Raw genomic sequence first — 15753 nt, 5'->3', positions numbered from 1 at the left:
TGAATGGTTTTATTTCCTTAATTTCTCATTCTGTTGTCTCATTGTTAGTATATAGGAATGCAAGGGATTTCTGTGTGTTAATTTTATATCCTGCAACTTTACTGTATTCATTGATTAGCTCTAGTAATTTTCTGGTAGAGTCTTTAGGGTTTTCTATGTAGAGGATCATGTCATCTGCAAACAGTGAGAGTTTCACTTCTTCTTTTCCTATCTGGATTCCTTTTACTTCTTTTTCTGCTCTAATTGCTGTGGCCAAAACTTCCAAATATTTTGAATTTGAATAGTATGTTGAATAGTAGTGGTGAGAGTGGGCACCCTTGTCTTGTTCCTGATTTTAGGGGAAATGCTTTCAATTTTTCACCATTGAGGGTAATGCTTGCTGTGGGTTTGTCATATATAGCTTTTATTATGTTGAGGTATGTTCCTTCTATTCCTGCTTTCTGGAGAGTTTTAATCATAAATGGATGTGGAATTTTGTCAAAGGCTTTTTCTGCATCTATTGATATAATCATATGGTTTTTATCTTTTAATTTGTTAATGTGGTGTATTACATTGATTGATTTGTGGATATTAAAGAATCCTTGCATTCCTGGGATAAAGCCCACTTGGTCATGATGTATGATTTTTTTAATATGTTGTTGAATTCTGTTTGCTAGAATTTTGTTAAGGATTTTTGCATCTATGTTCATCAGTGATATTGGCCTATAGTTTTCTTTTTTTGTGGCATCTATGTCTGGTTTTGAGATTAGAGTGATGGTGGCCTCATAGAATGAGTTTGGAAGTTTACCTTCTTCTGCAATTTTCTGGAAGAGTTTGAGTAGGATAGGTGTTAGCTCTTCTCTACTTTTTATCTTATACTCTGGAAACTAACTGAACTTCAGTACCGTAGTCATTGGCCACATATAGCTGTTGAGTATTTGAAATGTGGCTGGTCTAAAAGGAGATGTGTTGTATGCGTGAAATACACATCAGATTTTGAGACTTTCTGTCTTTCTATTCATTTAAGAATGTTTGCCTTTACATATCGAAGCATTGTAATAGTTGCTTTAAGGTCTTTATTTAATTACACTGTGTAATCTTGGGAATAATATCTGTCTATTAACTTTTCCTTCTCATGTTGAGATGTTCTGTTTCTTCGTATGCCATATGATTTTGGATTATATCCTGGATGTTTTGAGTGTTACGATATGTGACCCTAGGTTTTATTTAAGTTCTAAGGAGAATGTTTTGTCTGTGTGTGTGTGTGTGTGTGTGTGTGTGTATGTGTGTCAGTGGCTAGTTGACCAGATTATATTCAGGCACAAATTCCTACCTGCATTTTTGGACCTGTGGTTCCAATGTCTGTTCAGTTTTCTGAGTGTTTCATGTGATTCAGTGTCCATTCTGAGACCAGAGTGGTAGTAAGTACATCTTATTGCTCTGTTCTGAAATCCTGTGGTAAGGCTATTTAGGGTCACACCATGCACGCAGAACTCAGAAGTGAGCCCAGAAGTTCATATACAACTTGATCGGATTGTTTGCTTGTTATTCCTCCATACCCCAGTGTTACCAAGATTTTTCAGTCCTCAGACTCTCCTTTCACCCTCTGGCTAAAAACTAGAGACTCTTAATTTTTCCATTCCACTGTTCAGTTCCCTGTGACTGTGTCTGTATCCAGGTCAAGTGATAAGAGGCAGAGAGATTCAAAAATCAATGAGGATTTGCCTCACATTCTTGGGATTATAATTCCTGGGGTCATAAAAGAGAATTCCCTTCTCCCAGAATTCGAGGTACCTGCCCAGTCAGCATGAACATCTCTTTGCTGCTACTGCTGTAGAATTGGTTGGATACCAGAAGAGAAGAGAAGGGAGAAAAGAAGGATTTCACCTAGTCTCTCACACCAACATGTACCCCCTTTCATTTTCCTCATTAGAAAGGGAGGGATTTTCTTGAAGTTCTTTCTTAACCTCATGTACACTTCTGAATTTGGGGCTGTCTTTGAGTCCAGGCCAGGCAATACCTGAGAAAAAACATGGTAAACTCGCACAACTTCAGTGGGACTTCATATTCTGTGCTCCTTTCTGAATCTACCTGCTACTGTTTATTTTCATAGTCTTCAGATAGCTTCCCTGATAGCTCAGTTGGTAAAGAATCCACCTGCAATGAAGGAGACCCCAGTTCGATTCCTTGATGGGGAACATCCCTTGGAGAAGGGATAGGCTACCCACTCCAGTATTCTTGGGCTTCCCTGGTCGCTCAGCTGGTAAAGAATCCGCCTGTAATGCGGGAGACCTAGGTTCGATCCTTATGTTGGGAAGATCCCCTGGAGAAGGGAAAGGCTACCCATTCCAGTATTTTGGCCTGGAGAATTCCATGGACTGTATAGCCCATGGAATCACAAAGAGTCGGACATGACTGAGCGACTTTGACTTGATGTATTCTTTTTGTTTGTTTGGTTTTTGTTTGTTTATTTATTTTTACTAGATTTTATATTTTAGAGTAGTTTCAGTTTCACAGCAGAATTGAATGGAAAGTACCAAGAGTTTCTGTTTGCCTCTCCTGCTCACACACCCACAGCCTCCCCTACCATAATGGCACTTTTGTTACAATAGGTGACCCTGCATTGACACATCATTATCACCCAAAGTTCATAGTTTACATTATGGTTCACTCTTGATACTATACATTCTATGGATTCTAACAAATACATAATGATACATGTCTACTATTATAGTATCATATAGAATGACTTCCCTGCCCTAAAAATCCTCTATACTAACATCATTTCTATAGTCTAAAATAAATATAAACAGCAAGTAATCAGTCATTAGCAAAAAAAAAAAAAAAAAAACCGTAAAGAAAAAAATGCACATTAAAATGATGTATAACCTAAATATGTTTATTTAAGAATATATTCTTTTAAAAAATCTGTTCTAATAGCCTTCCCTCCCTACAGTCCCTGGGAACCACTGATCTTTTTACTGTTTCCATAGTTTTGCCTGTTCCAGAATGTCATATAGTTGAAATGATACAGTATGTACCCTTTTGCTATTGGTTTCTTTCACTTAGTAATATACATTTAAGGTTCCTCCATGACATCTCATGACTTGTTAGCTCATTTCTTTTTAATGCTGAATAATATCAGTTGTTTGGATGTACTAGTGTATCTATCCATTCACCTACTGAAAGGGCATCTTGGTTGCTTCCAGGTTTTGACAGTTGTTAATAAAGCTGCCATTAATATCCTTGTGCAGGGTTTTGTGTCAATGTATGTTTTCAGTTCATTGGGTAAATGCCGAGGAGTGTGACTGGTGGATTGAAAGGTGAGAGTTTGTTTAGTTTTGTAAGAAACTGCCAAGTTGTTTTCCAAAGTAGTTGTACCATTTTTCATTCTCACCAGCAGTGAATGAGAGATCCTGTTGCTCCACATCCTTACCAGCATTTGGTGTTGTCAGTGCTTTGGATTTTGGCTATTCTAATAGGTGTGCAGTGGTATCTTGTGTTGTTTTAATTTATAATTCTCTAATGACATTGCCAACATTCGCTGGATCACCAAAAAAGCAAGAGAGTTCCAGAAAAAACGTATATTTCTGCTTTATTGACTATGCCAAAGCCTTTGACTGTGGATCATAATAAACTGTGGAAAATTCTGAAAGAGATGGGCATACAGACCATCTGACCTGCCTCTTGAGAAACCTATATGCAGGTCAGGAAGCAACAGTTAGAACTGGGCATGGAACAACAGACTGGTTCCAAATAGGAAAAGAAGTACATCAAGGCTGTATATTGTCACCCTGCTTATTTAACTTATATGCAGAGTACATCATGAGAAACGCTGAGCTAGATGAAGCACAAGCTGGAATCAAGATTGCTGGGAGAAGTATCAGTAATCTCAGATATGCAGATGACACCACCCTTATGGCAGAAAGTGAAGAGGAACTAAAAAGCCTCTTGATGAAAGTGAAGGAGAAAAGTGAAAAAATTGGCTTAAAGCTCAACTTTCAGAAAACTGAGATCATGGCGTCTGGTCCCATCACTTAATGGAAAATAGATAGAGAAACAGTGGAAGCAGTATCAGACTTTATTTTTTGGGCCCCAGAATCACTGCAGATGGTGATTGCAGCCATGAAATTAAAAGACGCTTGCTCCTTGGAAGGAAAGTTATGACCAACCTAGATAGCATATTAAAAATTAGAGACATTACTTTGCCAACAAAGGTCTGTCTAGTCAAGGCTATGGTTTTTCCAGTAGTCATGTATGGATGTGAGAGTTGGACTGTGAAGAAAGCTGAGCGCCAAAGAATTGATGCTTTTGAGCTGTAGTGTTGGAGAAGACTCTTGAGAGTCCCTTGGACTGCAAGGAGATCCAATCAGTCCATCCTAAAGTAGATCAGTCCTGGGTGTTCATTGGAAGGACTGATGTTGAAGCTGAAACTCCAATACTTTGGCCACCTCTTGTGAAGAGTTGACTCATTGGGGAAGACCCTGATGCTGGGAGGGACTGGGGGCAGGAGGAGAAGGGGACGACAGAGGATGAGATAGCTGGATGGCATCACCTACTCAATGGACGTGTGTTTGAGTAAACTCCAGGAGTTGGTGATGGACAGGGAGGCCTGGCGTGCTGCAATTCATGGTGTTGCAAAGAGTTGGACACCACTGAGCAGCTGGACTGAATGACATATGTTGTTGAATATCTTCTTCATATGTTTATTTGCTTCTATAGTGAGGTGTCTGTTCAGGTCTTTTGCCCCTGTTTTAATTTTTTTTTTCTTGTCATTGAGTTTGTATACTTTGTATATTTTAAAATTTTTAAATATTTCTACCACTATGAAGCTTGGCTTCTCATTTTCTTAGCAGTGTCTTTCACAGAGCAGACATTTTCAATTTTAATGAAGTCTAGGTCATCAGTTATTTCTTTCATGAATCATGCCTTTGGGACTGTTTCTGAAATCTCATCACTATACTCAAGGTTATCTAAATTTTCCACATGATATTCCAGGAGTTTTAACACTTTTGCACATTACATTTAACTCTGTAATCCATTTTGAGTTAATTTTTTTGTGAAGGATGTAAGGTCTATGTCTAAATTTATTCTTTGGATTATGGATGTCCAGTTGTCTAAAGATCATTTCTTGAAAAGACTTAATCTTTTCTCCATTGTGTTGCTTTTGCTCCTTTGACTATATTTATGTGGGTCTGTTCTGGGCTTTCTATTCTATTGCATTGATTTCTTTGTCTATTCTTTCATCAGTACTACACAGTCTTGATTACTGTAGCTTTGTAGTACGTCTTGGAAATTCAGTAGTGTCAGTCCTCCATCTTTGTTCTTCTCCTTCAAATATCAGGTTGGCTATTCTGGGTCTTTTGCCTCTCCACGTTAATGATAGAATCAAGGTCAACAAAATAAATTACTGGGATTTAATTGGGTTTGTAGTAAGTCTATTAGTTTGAGAATTGACATTTTTATAGTTTTGATTCTGTGCATTCATGAATGTGGAGTTTCTCTCCATTTATTTTAGATCTTCTTTGACTTCTTTCATCAAGAGGTTTTGTAGTCTTCCTCATAGATCTTCTGTACATTTTGTTAGAATTATACCTAAGTATTTCATTTTTTAAATCCACAATTTTATAACTTCAACATCATTGCCGTATCTGAGGCTGGTCTGATGCATGTACTGTCTCCTTGTACTGGGTTGTTTTGTTTGTTTGTTTGTTTTTATTTAAGTGCGCCTTGTAAGTTTCTGCTGAAAGGTGAACTTAGTATACTGGATAAAATTAACTGCAGTAAATAGTAATGTAATTTTAATGTGGGAGTAGGGTGGGCAGCATCTTTAGTCCTTTGATTTTGGTGAGCTTGTGTTCCCTTGACTGTGAACTTTGCAAATGCCTCTGAGTTATTGTGTTCCATTGATTTTGTGTCCATTTCTTTTGCCAATACCACCTGCTCTCTAGATTGCAGTAACTTTACATTAGTCTTGAAGTTAGGTACTGCGAGAGTCCAAGCATTGATTTTATTGTTCAGAATTAGTCTATCCTACTCCCTTTATTTTTATATAAAAATTTAAAATCAGCTTTTTGATTTCTACAAAAATAATTGCCCACTGGATTTTCATTTGGATTACTTTTAATCTATAGATCAGTTTGATACTTAGCATCATAAAATCTTCTGATCCACGAACATAATATATCTCTTCATTTAGGTCATCAATTATCAATGTTTTGTAGTTTTAGCATACAAATGTTACACATATTTTGTTAGATTTATTCCTGATTTCATGTTTTTAATGGTGCTATTTTAATGTTACTGGTTTAATTTTTTTTTATTTTCCACATATTCATTGCTGGAATATAGAAAGACACCTGCTTCTTGTATATGGACTCTGTAACCTTTGAGTTTGCCTAACTCACCTTTTTTTTTTCTACTGGCTTTTTTTTTGGTAGATTTTTCAAAATTTTTACCTAGGTAGTCATGCTATCTGATCCATGACCCTGTGCTAGTTATTACTCTTCTCTTGGCCTGTTTCCTGCTTGATATATGGACTTGTTATGAGACTATTACTGCGTAATGGAGTGATATAAGTTAAAAGGACTTTTGGAATAATTTTAGGCAAAACTCCTTTGTTTATGAAATATGTAAAAGCCCATTGATTTTAAGTGTATCACTGTGCTGTGTTTTGTTTCTCTGAGTACTTTTTAAGAATAAGCTTTTAATAACATATTAAACTGGAAAATTCACAATTTTTATCAAAAGCCTTTAACATGATAATTCACTGAATTATATGTACAGTTCAGTGAATTATCATGCTAAATGCTTTTGATTTATAAGTTTTATTTGTGATCATTTATGCAACTTGAAAAATTAGAAGGCAGTTCTGTAGAACAGGTATGGCCTTTGGCTAAAGAATTTCTTTATTAACTTGAACTTTAAAATTTCATAATCATCTGTATTAAATACAAGACTTAGTGAAGACTGAAATTTTTATTGAATCATAATTGCTCCTAACATTACTTTAGTGTCCATATACTTGATATCCTTGTGCTTTCTCAATGCAACTTTTGAATGCTTAATTACCAGGTATCTAGCATAATTGAATTTTTTCCTGTGACATTAGCAGTTTATTTTTTCTGCCCATATCTCTATCACATTATTTTAGTAATTTTTAATCTGAAGCAGGACAAAGTGAGTAGTAGGAAAAAGAAAGATAGAAAATGAAGATTGGATAGTTTGGGGTGCCAGTAGATCCTGTCTTGCATGCGTGCCAGGTTGCTTCAGTCATGTCCCACTCTTTGCGATCCTGTTGACTATAGCCTGAGAGGCTCCTCTGTCCATGGGAATCTCCAGGAAAGAATGGAGTGGGTTGCCATGCCCTTTTCCAGGGGATCTTCCCAACCCAGGCATAGAACCTGTGTCTCTTTCATCTCCTGCATTGGCAGGTGGGTTCTTTACCACTAGTGCCACCTGGCAAGCCCCAGATACCATCTTACATGCTTGGTATATTGGATTTCAAATTTTTTACTTCCTTACTGATTATAAAATTATTCATCCATTCCTTTTACTGTGTAGCTTTTTAGTGTTTCCCACTGAAATGGGCCAAGTGTATTTCCATGCTCCACTGATGTCTTACTTGGACTTGGGCCAGTAAAGTGTTAGTGCACAGAGGTCTTAAATACCCTCTTCTGATTTAACTTGGTCTCTTGCAGCCCTGTGATCTTCCATGGGAAGAGCATGCCCCACGTATTCACTGAAACATATTTTTATATTTTTTTCTCTATAGCTACAATGAGTTCAAGCACAATTTATAGGGCAGAGAAGATAGAGGGAAAATATTTTTAAGCAGAAAAGTAAACTAGGACATCCATACTGGACTAATTGCAGTATTATTCCTTAAGGAGTATTATTAGATTCTAAAATTATCAGCCAAGATTTAACATTGGAAAATTTCAAGTAAAAAGAAGTATTTCACTAAATCAAATGCATTCTTCTAGATATATTTTTTTTTGTGATTTTTCTTTAATTAGGGAATTATTACACTAATGATATACCTCTTTGTTTGTAAACATGTAAAATACTATACGTGCATGTGCACGTACTCAGTTGTGTCTCTTTGTGACCCCATGGAGTGTGGCCTGCCAGACTCCCTCATCCATGGAATTTTCCAGGCAAGAATACTGCACTGAGTTACCATTTCCTACTCCAGGGGATCTTTCTGACCCAGGGATTGAACCTACATCTCCTGCATTGGCAGACGGATTCTTTACTATTGAGCCACCTGGGAAGTGTAAAATACTATAATTCCATATAAATTATAGTAAAATACTATAATTCCTTATAAATCAGTCTCATGTCTATTTATGAAAGCCCCTAAGTTAGAAATCTGTTAAGAAAGAGACTTGATAAATAGGTTTAGGAGATATAGTATTCATCTGATCATAGCTCCAGAGAGAAAGAGAAAAGAACCATTGGAAGAGAAGAATTAGTCAACACAGCGAAAGAAAGGACCTAGTGACTAATGAGAAATAAAAAGTTAAGACCTATTCTGGTAAAATTTCTGAAATCCAAAGATAAGGAATAAGTCCTAGATTTCTACCAACAGAAGTTTTGGGGAAACATAAGAGTTATCTGGACTATGGTAATAATAGAAGAAATGAAGAGAACATGGCAGATTTGAATTCTATTTGAGATTGATAACCTGCAGAATAGCTATTGCATTTGTTGCAAAGGGGAAGTGATGGGAAGAAATGATTACTAGGCTTTTGGTTCGAGTAAGTACATAAGTAGTTGGTAAATATCTATGTAATATTTTCAATTGAGGTAATTTTAACCATTTTATTTTATACAATTCAGTGAACTTTAGTACATTTACAGTGTTGTACAAACATCACTGCTATATAATCCATCACCCTAAAAGGAAACCTGTACCTATTAAGCATTCAGTCCGCATTCCTGTAGTTGTCCTTGGAAACTACTAATCTCCTTTCTGTCTAAATTTGCTTTTTCTGAACATTTCATATAAATGGAATCATACAACATGTAGCATTTTTTAGTCTGGCTTCTTTCACTTAGTATAATGTTTTCAAAGTTTTATCAGTGTTGTGGCATGAATCAAGCCTTCATTATTTTTATTGCTGAATAATATTCCATCATAATATGTCACATTTTCTTTATTGATTCACCAGTTAATGATGTTTGCGTTGTTTCAGTTTTGGGCTATTTTGAATAATGCTGCTGTGAATGTCCTGGTTTTTCCTTGAAAACCTGTTTTCATCGCCTTTGGGTATACACTTAGAAGAGGGTTGGACTGTATTAGATGGTAATTCTGTGTCTAACTCTTTGGGGAACTGCAAAAATGTTTTAGACAGCAGCTATAACGTCTCATATTTCCACCAACAATGTATGAAGGTTCTAAGTTTTTCCACATCCTTACCAACACTTCCCTGTTGTTTTAACAGCCATTACACGGAGTGTGAAATGGTGCTGCATGTAATACTATGTGCTTTCCCCTCTTTCCCCTCAGTTTTATTGAGATATGATAGACAAATAAAAATTGTATATATTTAAGGTGTACGACATGATGTTTAATGAATATGTACATTGTGAAATGATTGCCACAATCAAGCTGATTAAGGTATCCATCACCTCACATGTTTATCCTTTTTGTGTGTATGTGTGAGAATATTTGAGATCTACTCTCTCCACGTATTTTAAGGATACAATATATTATTATTTGCTGTAGTCACCATGGTGTACATTAGGTCTCCAGAACTTATAACTGAAAGTTTCTACCCTTTGACCAACATCTCCCTTTTGCCTCTACCTCCTAGCCCCTGGCAACCACCATTCTTCTCTCTGCTGCTATGATTTTGACCTTATTTTTTTAGATTCCACATATAAGTGAGATTATGTGGAGATGTTTCTTTCTGGGTCTGGTTATTAGCATAATGTCCCCCAGGTTGTATGTTGTTGCAAGTGAAAGGAGTTCCGTCTTTTTTTTTTTTTAAGGCTGAATAGTATTCCTTGGAGAGAAAGAGAGACAATGTGTGTGTGTGTAAAATCACATTTTCTTCATCCATCCATCCATCCTTTGACAGACGCTGAAGTTGTTTCTATATTGTGGCTACTTTGAATAATGCTGCAGTGAACATGGGAGTGCAGAGATCTCTTTGAGATAGTGATTATATTTCCTTTTGGTATATACTCAGAAGTAGGTTTGTTGGATCATATGATAGTTCTATTTTTAATTTTTGAGGACTCTCCATTACTGTTTTTCATAATGGTTATACCAATTTATATTCCCACCAACAATGTATAGGGGTTCCTTTTTCTCCACATCATTGCCAATACTTGTTAGCTTTTGACATTTTGATAATAACTGTCCTAACAGGTGTGAGGTGGTATCTCATTGTGATTTTGATTTTTGTGATTGATGATTGTTGATGTTGATTGCTTTTTCATGTGCCTGTTGGCTATTTGTATTTATTATTTGGAAAATATTTATTCACATCCTTTGCCCATTTTAAATTAGGTTTTGTTTTTGTTATTGAATATGGGTACCTTACATATTTTTAGTATTAACCTCTTATCAGATATTTGGTTTGCAAATATTTTCTCCCATTCTGTAGGTTGCTTTTTCATTTTGTTGATGCTTTCCTTTGCTGTGCAGAAACAATTTAGTTTGATACAGTTTCACTTGTTTTTATTGGTTGTAGTTTTGATGTCAAATCCAAAACGAAATCATTTTCAAGATGAATTTCATGGATTTTTCCTCCAAGGTTTTCTTCTAAGAACTTTATGATTTCAGGGCTTACGTTTGTCTTTAGCCCATTTTCCATTGATTTTTGTATGTGGAATCAGACAAGGATCCAGTTTCACTTTTTGCATGTGATTATGCAGTTTTTCCAATACTGTTTATTGAAGAGACTGTCCTTTCCCCATTATGTATTCTTGGTGCCCTATCAAAGATTAGTTGACCACATATGCATGAATTTATTTCTAGATTCTCTGTTCTCTTCCATTGATATATGTGTCTGTTTTTATGCTAGTACCAAGCTGTTTTACTACTGCTTTGTAATATAATTTGAAATGAGGAAGTGTCAGCTTTGTTCTTCTGACTCAAGATTACTTGATTACATTAGCTGTTTAAAGTTTTTGTGAAAGATTGTGAAGGAATTTTAGGATTTTTTTTTTCTATTTCTGTGAAAAAATGTCATTGGAATTTTTATAGAGATTACATTGGGTCTGTAGATTAGTTTGGGTAGTAAGAACATTTTAATAATTATTACAGTCCATTAACACAGGAAATCTTTCCATTTATTTATATCTTTAATTTCTTCATGAATATCTTGTAGTTCTCCATGTACAGATCTTTTACTTTGGTTAAATATATTCCTAAGTGTTTTAATCTGTTTGGTGTTAAGCATACTACTTTAAATTCTGTTCCTTATTGTTCTGTGCTCCCTCTGAGACTGTTTATTTTGCATGGTCTTTCTGACTTGCTTTTTTCATATTATGTTTCTTTGTTATTGTTAGTTAAGGGTCAGATACTATATATGAAAATGGTGGAAATAATCTGAGACCTATGATGATGTTAGCTTCCTCTGAGAAGATTTATGTTTGTTCCTGGCAGGCGCAAGCAATCTGAGATTGCCTTGATTAAATTTTCTGGTACACATTTGGAGCTGAGCTTCAGTCCTGTAAAGGCCAGTCTAGTTTTGGTTTATACTCACTCCTAGAATGTAGCCCTTTGGGGTTCCAAACAAAGTGTTGGAGTTTTACCAGCTCCCTCTTAGAAACTTGGTTCTCCCAGCTTGTCCTCCCAGCTCTGTAAAACGGTCAGTGACTTCTTAGCCTTTCAGATGCCACTAAATGAAAAGTGACCCCACATACCAGGTCTCAGTCTTCTTGTACTTCTTCATCATGCTGTTAACTCTCCAGTGCCTTTAGGAAGATTTTAAAAACATACACAGTTGTAGTTTTCGTAGGGCAAAATTGGTCTGAAGTATGTAATCTGCCGTTACCAGAAGTAGAAGCCAACAGCATATCCGTGGAAGTAAACAACATATCATTTACTCTTTTTTTAAATGTTTGGGCAGATTCAAAATTCACCATATAATGTTAGTCTTACCCACTTGTATTTTCATGTGCAGTCTTGGAGAAAGAGAATAAGAAATAGTTACAATGATCCTACCAGGAATTGCACAGATTGCATTGTCAAGCAGGTGAATATCTTCTTTCATGTTGGTCTTATCAGGGACAATTGAAGATTGTTGTTCTAATTATAACACTTGTTGTGTTGTACTATAATTATTATTTTTAAAAGATTTTTTTTTATGTGAACCATTTCAAAGTCCCCATTGAATTTGTCATAATATTGCTTCTGTTTTATGTTCTGTTTTTTTGACCATGAGGCATGTGAGACCCTAGCTCCCTAACCAGGGATTGAACCTGCACCCCACCCCCTGCATTGGAGGTGAAGTCCCAACCACGCGCCCACCAGGGATGTCCCCTGTAATTATTGTTTATGTGACTATGTTGCTCATGAAACAGTGAACCCTTATGAGGAGGAATCCTATCTTATTCTTGTTCAGTTTCTTAGCGCTAGACCTCAAAGTAAGTACCCAGTAATGGAGAAATGAACGAATGTGTTGGGAATACCTTATTTGTCTTTTCAGAGTGAAGAATCAGTATCAGTGTACCCTGTGCTGAGTCATCCAGAAAGGTCAGTTTTAATAGAGAAGAATTTTAGGAGGTGAACCTCTTCTCACCAGCTCTTTTGTCCTGTCTTCTCCTGTATCACAGGTGGCATCTCCACAGAAAGCGACTGTGCTTTTGAGCCAGACTACGCCGTCCCACCACTTCCCGTGAGTGAAGGTATGCAGCACATTCGGATTATGGAGGGCATGTCTCGCTCTCTTCCATCCTCCCCCTTACTCACACATCAGTCTATCAGTGTTCGGCTCCAACCTGTGAAGAAGTTAACTGGTAAGGACTTTACCTACGTTGAGTATGTTTAACAGGAAACCTAACAGTATGCACTCTAGATCATAGCAAATATGTTTATGTGCATCTCTAGGTTTTTCCTCTTTGGCCTTTCTAATGTCACAGACTCTTGGAAAGTAGAGCTCCCACTGATTTTAATTTAGGAAATTAGACGAGTGCTCCATTTGACAGATTGATGTATTTATTTTCTAAATGATCCATCTGTTGTGGACATATTTTTCCAGGCTTTCAGGAAATTTCTGGTTTTGTGAGAATATACTGTTGTTCTGATTGCATTTATCAGCTTGTTCATGTCAGATTACCAGATGGAGATACTATAATTTTAGAATAATGAAAGCTTCATAGTTCAGTAAGGGTACATATTTTTTGTTTGAAATCTTGATTTGTATTTTTCATCCCTATTTTTAACAGCTAATTTAGATGTTTACTTCTCCATGGTACTCTCCATGTTTACCTCTCCAACTTCTTAAAATATTCACTATAGTATAGGTTGTGAATGATTGACTTTAACATGATCTCACAGTAGGTATTGTACAGCCAGATCAAGTTGTTAGGTATCAAACTGTGCCTTTATTAAATGAAATTTTATCTCTTAGAACTTTTTCAGGAAAGAAGATTTAATATGTTAAATGATACTTATGTGCAAAAGTATGTATGCCTGGGTCATTTTGTTAGATTTCCTTTAACGTTATTAGTTTATATCCAGTATCAGTAAGTTGACTGGCACTGAATGGATTATGAGTGTATGGAGGCAAGAAATAAAGTCATTCCCAAGGGATATATTGACTTCCTCCTATGTGTCTGGCATTGAGTTATACAATAGAGTTGATTATCAAACAACAGTACAAAAGAAAATAAAATGATGGGGGGAAATGAAATTTTCAGACTCTTCCGTCTATTTTGAATGAAACTTGTATTACAGTGTTTATAGTTTTCATTAAAATGATAGCATTTATTCTGTAGACCTGCAGAGCGTAAGTTATGCTCTTATATTGCTTATTTTTGTTTTAGTCATCTTCAAGTGTCTGACTCAAAGTCTGTTTTGATTCTTGGATTAGGTAAAAATCAATAAAATATCTTAGTAGCATTTTACTAAAATAGTTATTCCTTCTGTTATCTAAAAATAGGAAAATTATATGTAATTGGTCTTAAATAAAAATTTCAATGCTTAGAAATTTCCCCTTTTTCTTACAGTTTAAGGTATTATTGATTACTGAAAATGCAAATAACCAAATCTGATGGCTGCCAAGTGATGTGCTTCATTTTACCTCACATATGGGAAGAAATAGCAAGAAAAATTATTTCCTTATAGAACTTAGCTGTATTGCCCAAGATTTTAGAGATACCACTTTCCTGTCCCATTTGACTACCCCAGTTTGAACTTCAGTTTAAATAGACAACCTTTAGGTAACCCAAAAGATAAGTACATATAATAACAAAGTCAACAACCTGCCTGAAAACAGAGAGGTGGTAGAGGGAAGCAGCAATAAGTATACTTGGTTTAATTACATGTATGAACTATTCAGGTTTAATATTACGGTACTTGAAAGGTAAGTATCCTCTCAGATAATTTTGTTTTATTCACTGAAGAGATTTTCAAAGCCCTAAGAGTTTAAAGTTTGAAGATGCATTTTAAAATATTTGAACAAAAGAAATCTATCTCCTGAAAGAGGATGCCGTGAAAACTTTTCTGTGACAAATTTTCTGCCAAGTGAATTAGGTGATAAAAATCTTTTGGTTTAACCCAGAATGAAATTACTTTGGAATTTAAATTTAAAATATTATTTAGTAGATTACTCATCAGTTATCTTTCCTTTCCTAATTATATTTTGGTATAAATAAGTGAAAAGAACATTGAATGGAAAAAGATTAGCTGACCATAAGGGAATGTCCTCCAGAGAGTTGTTCTTAACAAAATACATTGATTGAATATGGCCGTTAGGGCTACACATACTAATTTATCCATTTCCATTCATTTAAACTTCCAGCTACCTTATCTTGCTTGTATTCATATTACAACCAAACTGAATAAGTATGTCCGGAATAGTCATCTTTTTCTGTTTTCTTTCTGACTTTATCTAATATTTAGTCCCCTGTCTCTATTAGCATCAAGGTAGTTTGCTCATTATTCTGTGCTCCTTACTTAATCATTAAACAAATATCTGTTTAGGACCTACTGTATCAGGCACTGCTCTAGATAAAGTAAACAGCATGCAGGAAAAAACACTTGAAGCCCCTGCCTTTGGAGATGTTTATATTCCAGTTGTGAGGGAGCTGTAATAAACATAATAACCAATAAATAAATAATTTTAGATAGTAGCAAGTACTGTAAGGGTAATAAAGTAGGAAAAGGGAGAGAGAAAGACTGGGGTAGAGGTAGGTTTCTCTCTATGGAGTGATTGGGGAGAATCAGAGGAGGAGGCATTTGAACTGAGGCTCAGTGATAAAGAATATGCCTGCAGTGTAGGGGCCCCATGTTCAATAGCTGGGTCTGGGAGATGCTCTGGAGGAGGGCATGGCAACCCACCCCAGTATTCTTGCCTGGAGAATCCCATGGACAGAGGACAGAGGAAGATCTGGGGTTAGAGCCTTCCAGGCAGAGGGAACAACCAGAACAAAAGTCCTAAAGCAGAAATCAGTGCTGGTGAGTTGAAGAATTAGAGAGAAGGCAGTGTGACCTCAGCAGAATAAGTCAGAGGGGAGGGGTGTATCAAATAGTTTAAGACATGGGCAGAAGCCAGAGTTTTTTATGATCATGGTAGGGAACCTACTCTGTAG

At 36.0% G+C, this 15753-nt stretch overlaps 1 protein-coding gene across 3 annotated transcripts in view; it reads left to right on the top strand.

The window, feature by feature from the left end:
- TANC2 (tetratricopeptide repeat, ankyrin repeat and coiled-coil containing 2) overlaps window positions 1-15753 on the top strand; it is a 373034-nt gene that overhangs the window by 125919 nt on the left and 231362 nt on the right. For 2 of the 3 annotated variants that reach the window (XM_065909778.1, XM_065909776.1), the window contains exon 4: window positions 12775-12957. In XM_065909778.1, coding sequence (XP_065765850.1) covers window positions 12775-12957 — 183 coding nt within the window. The remainder of the gene's footprint in view (window positions 1-12774; window positions 12958-15753) is intronic. The other variant, XM_065909779.1, reaches the window with a different exon arrangement.

The sequence above is a fragment of the Muntiacus reevesi genome, chromosome 18, assembly GCF_963930625.1.
Source record: "Muntiacus reevesi chromosome 18, mMunRee1.1, whole genome shotgun sequence".
Classification (NCBI taxonomy): Eukaryota; Metazoa; Chordata; class Mammalia; order Artiodactyla; family Cervidae; genus Muntiacus; species Muntiacus reevesi.
Note: the sequence above shows the minus strand (reverse complement) of the source record. Positions and strands in the feature narration are given on the sequence as shown.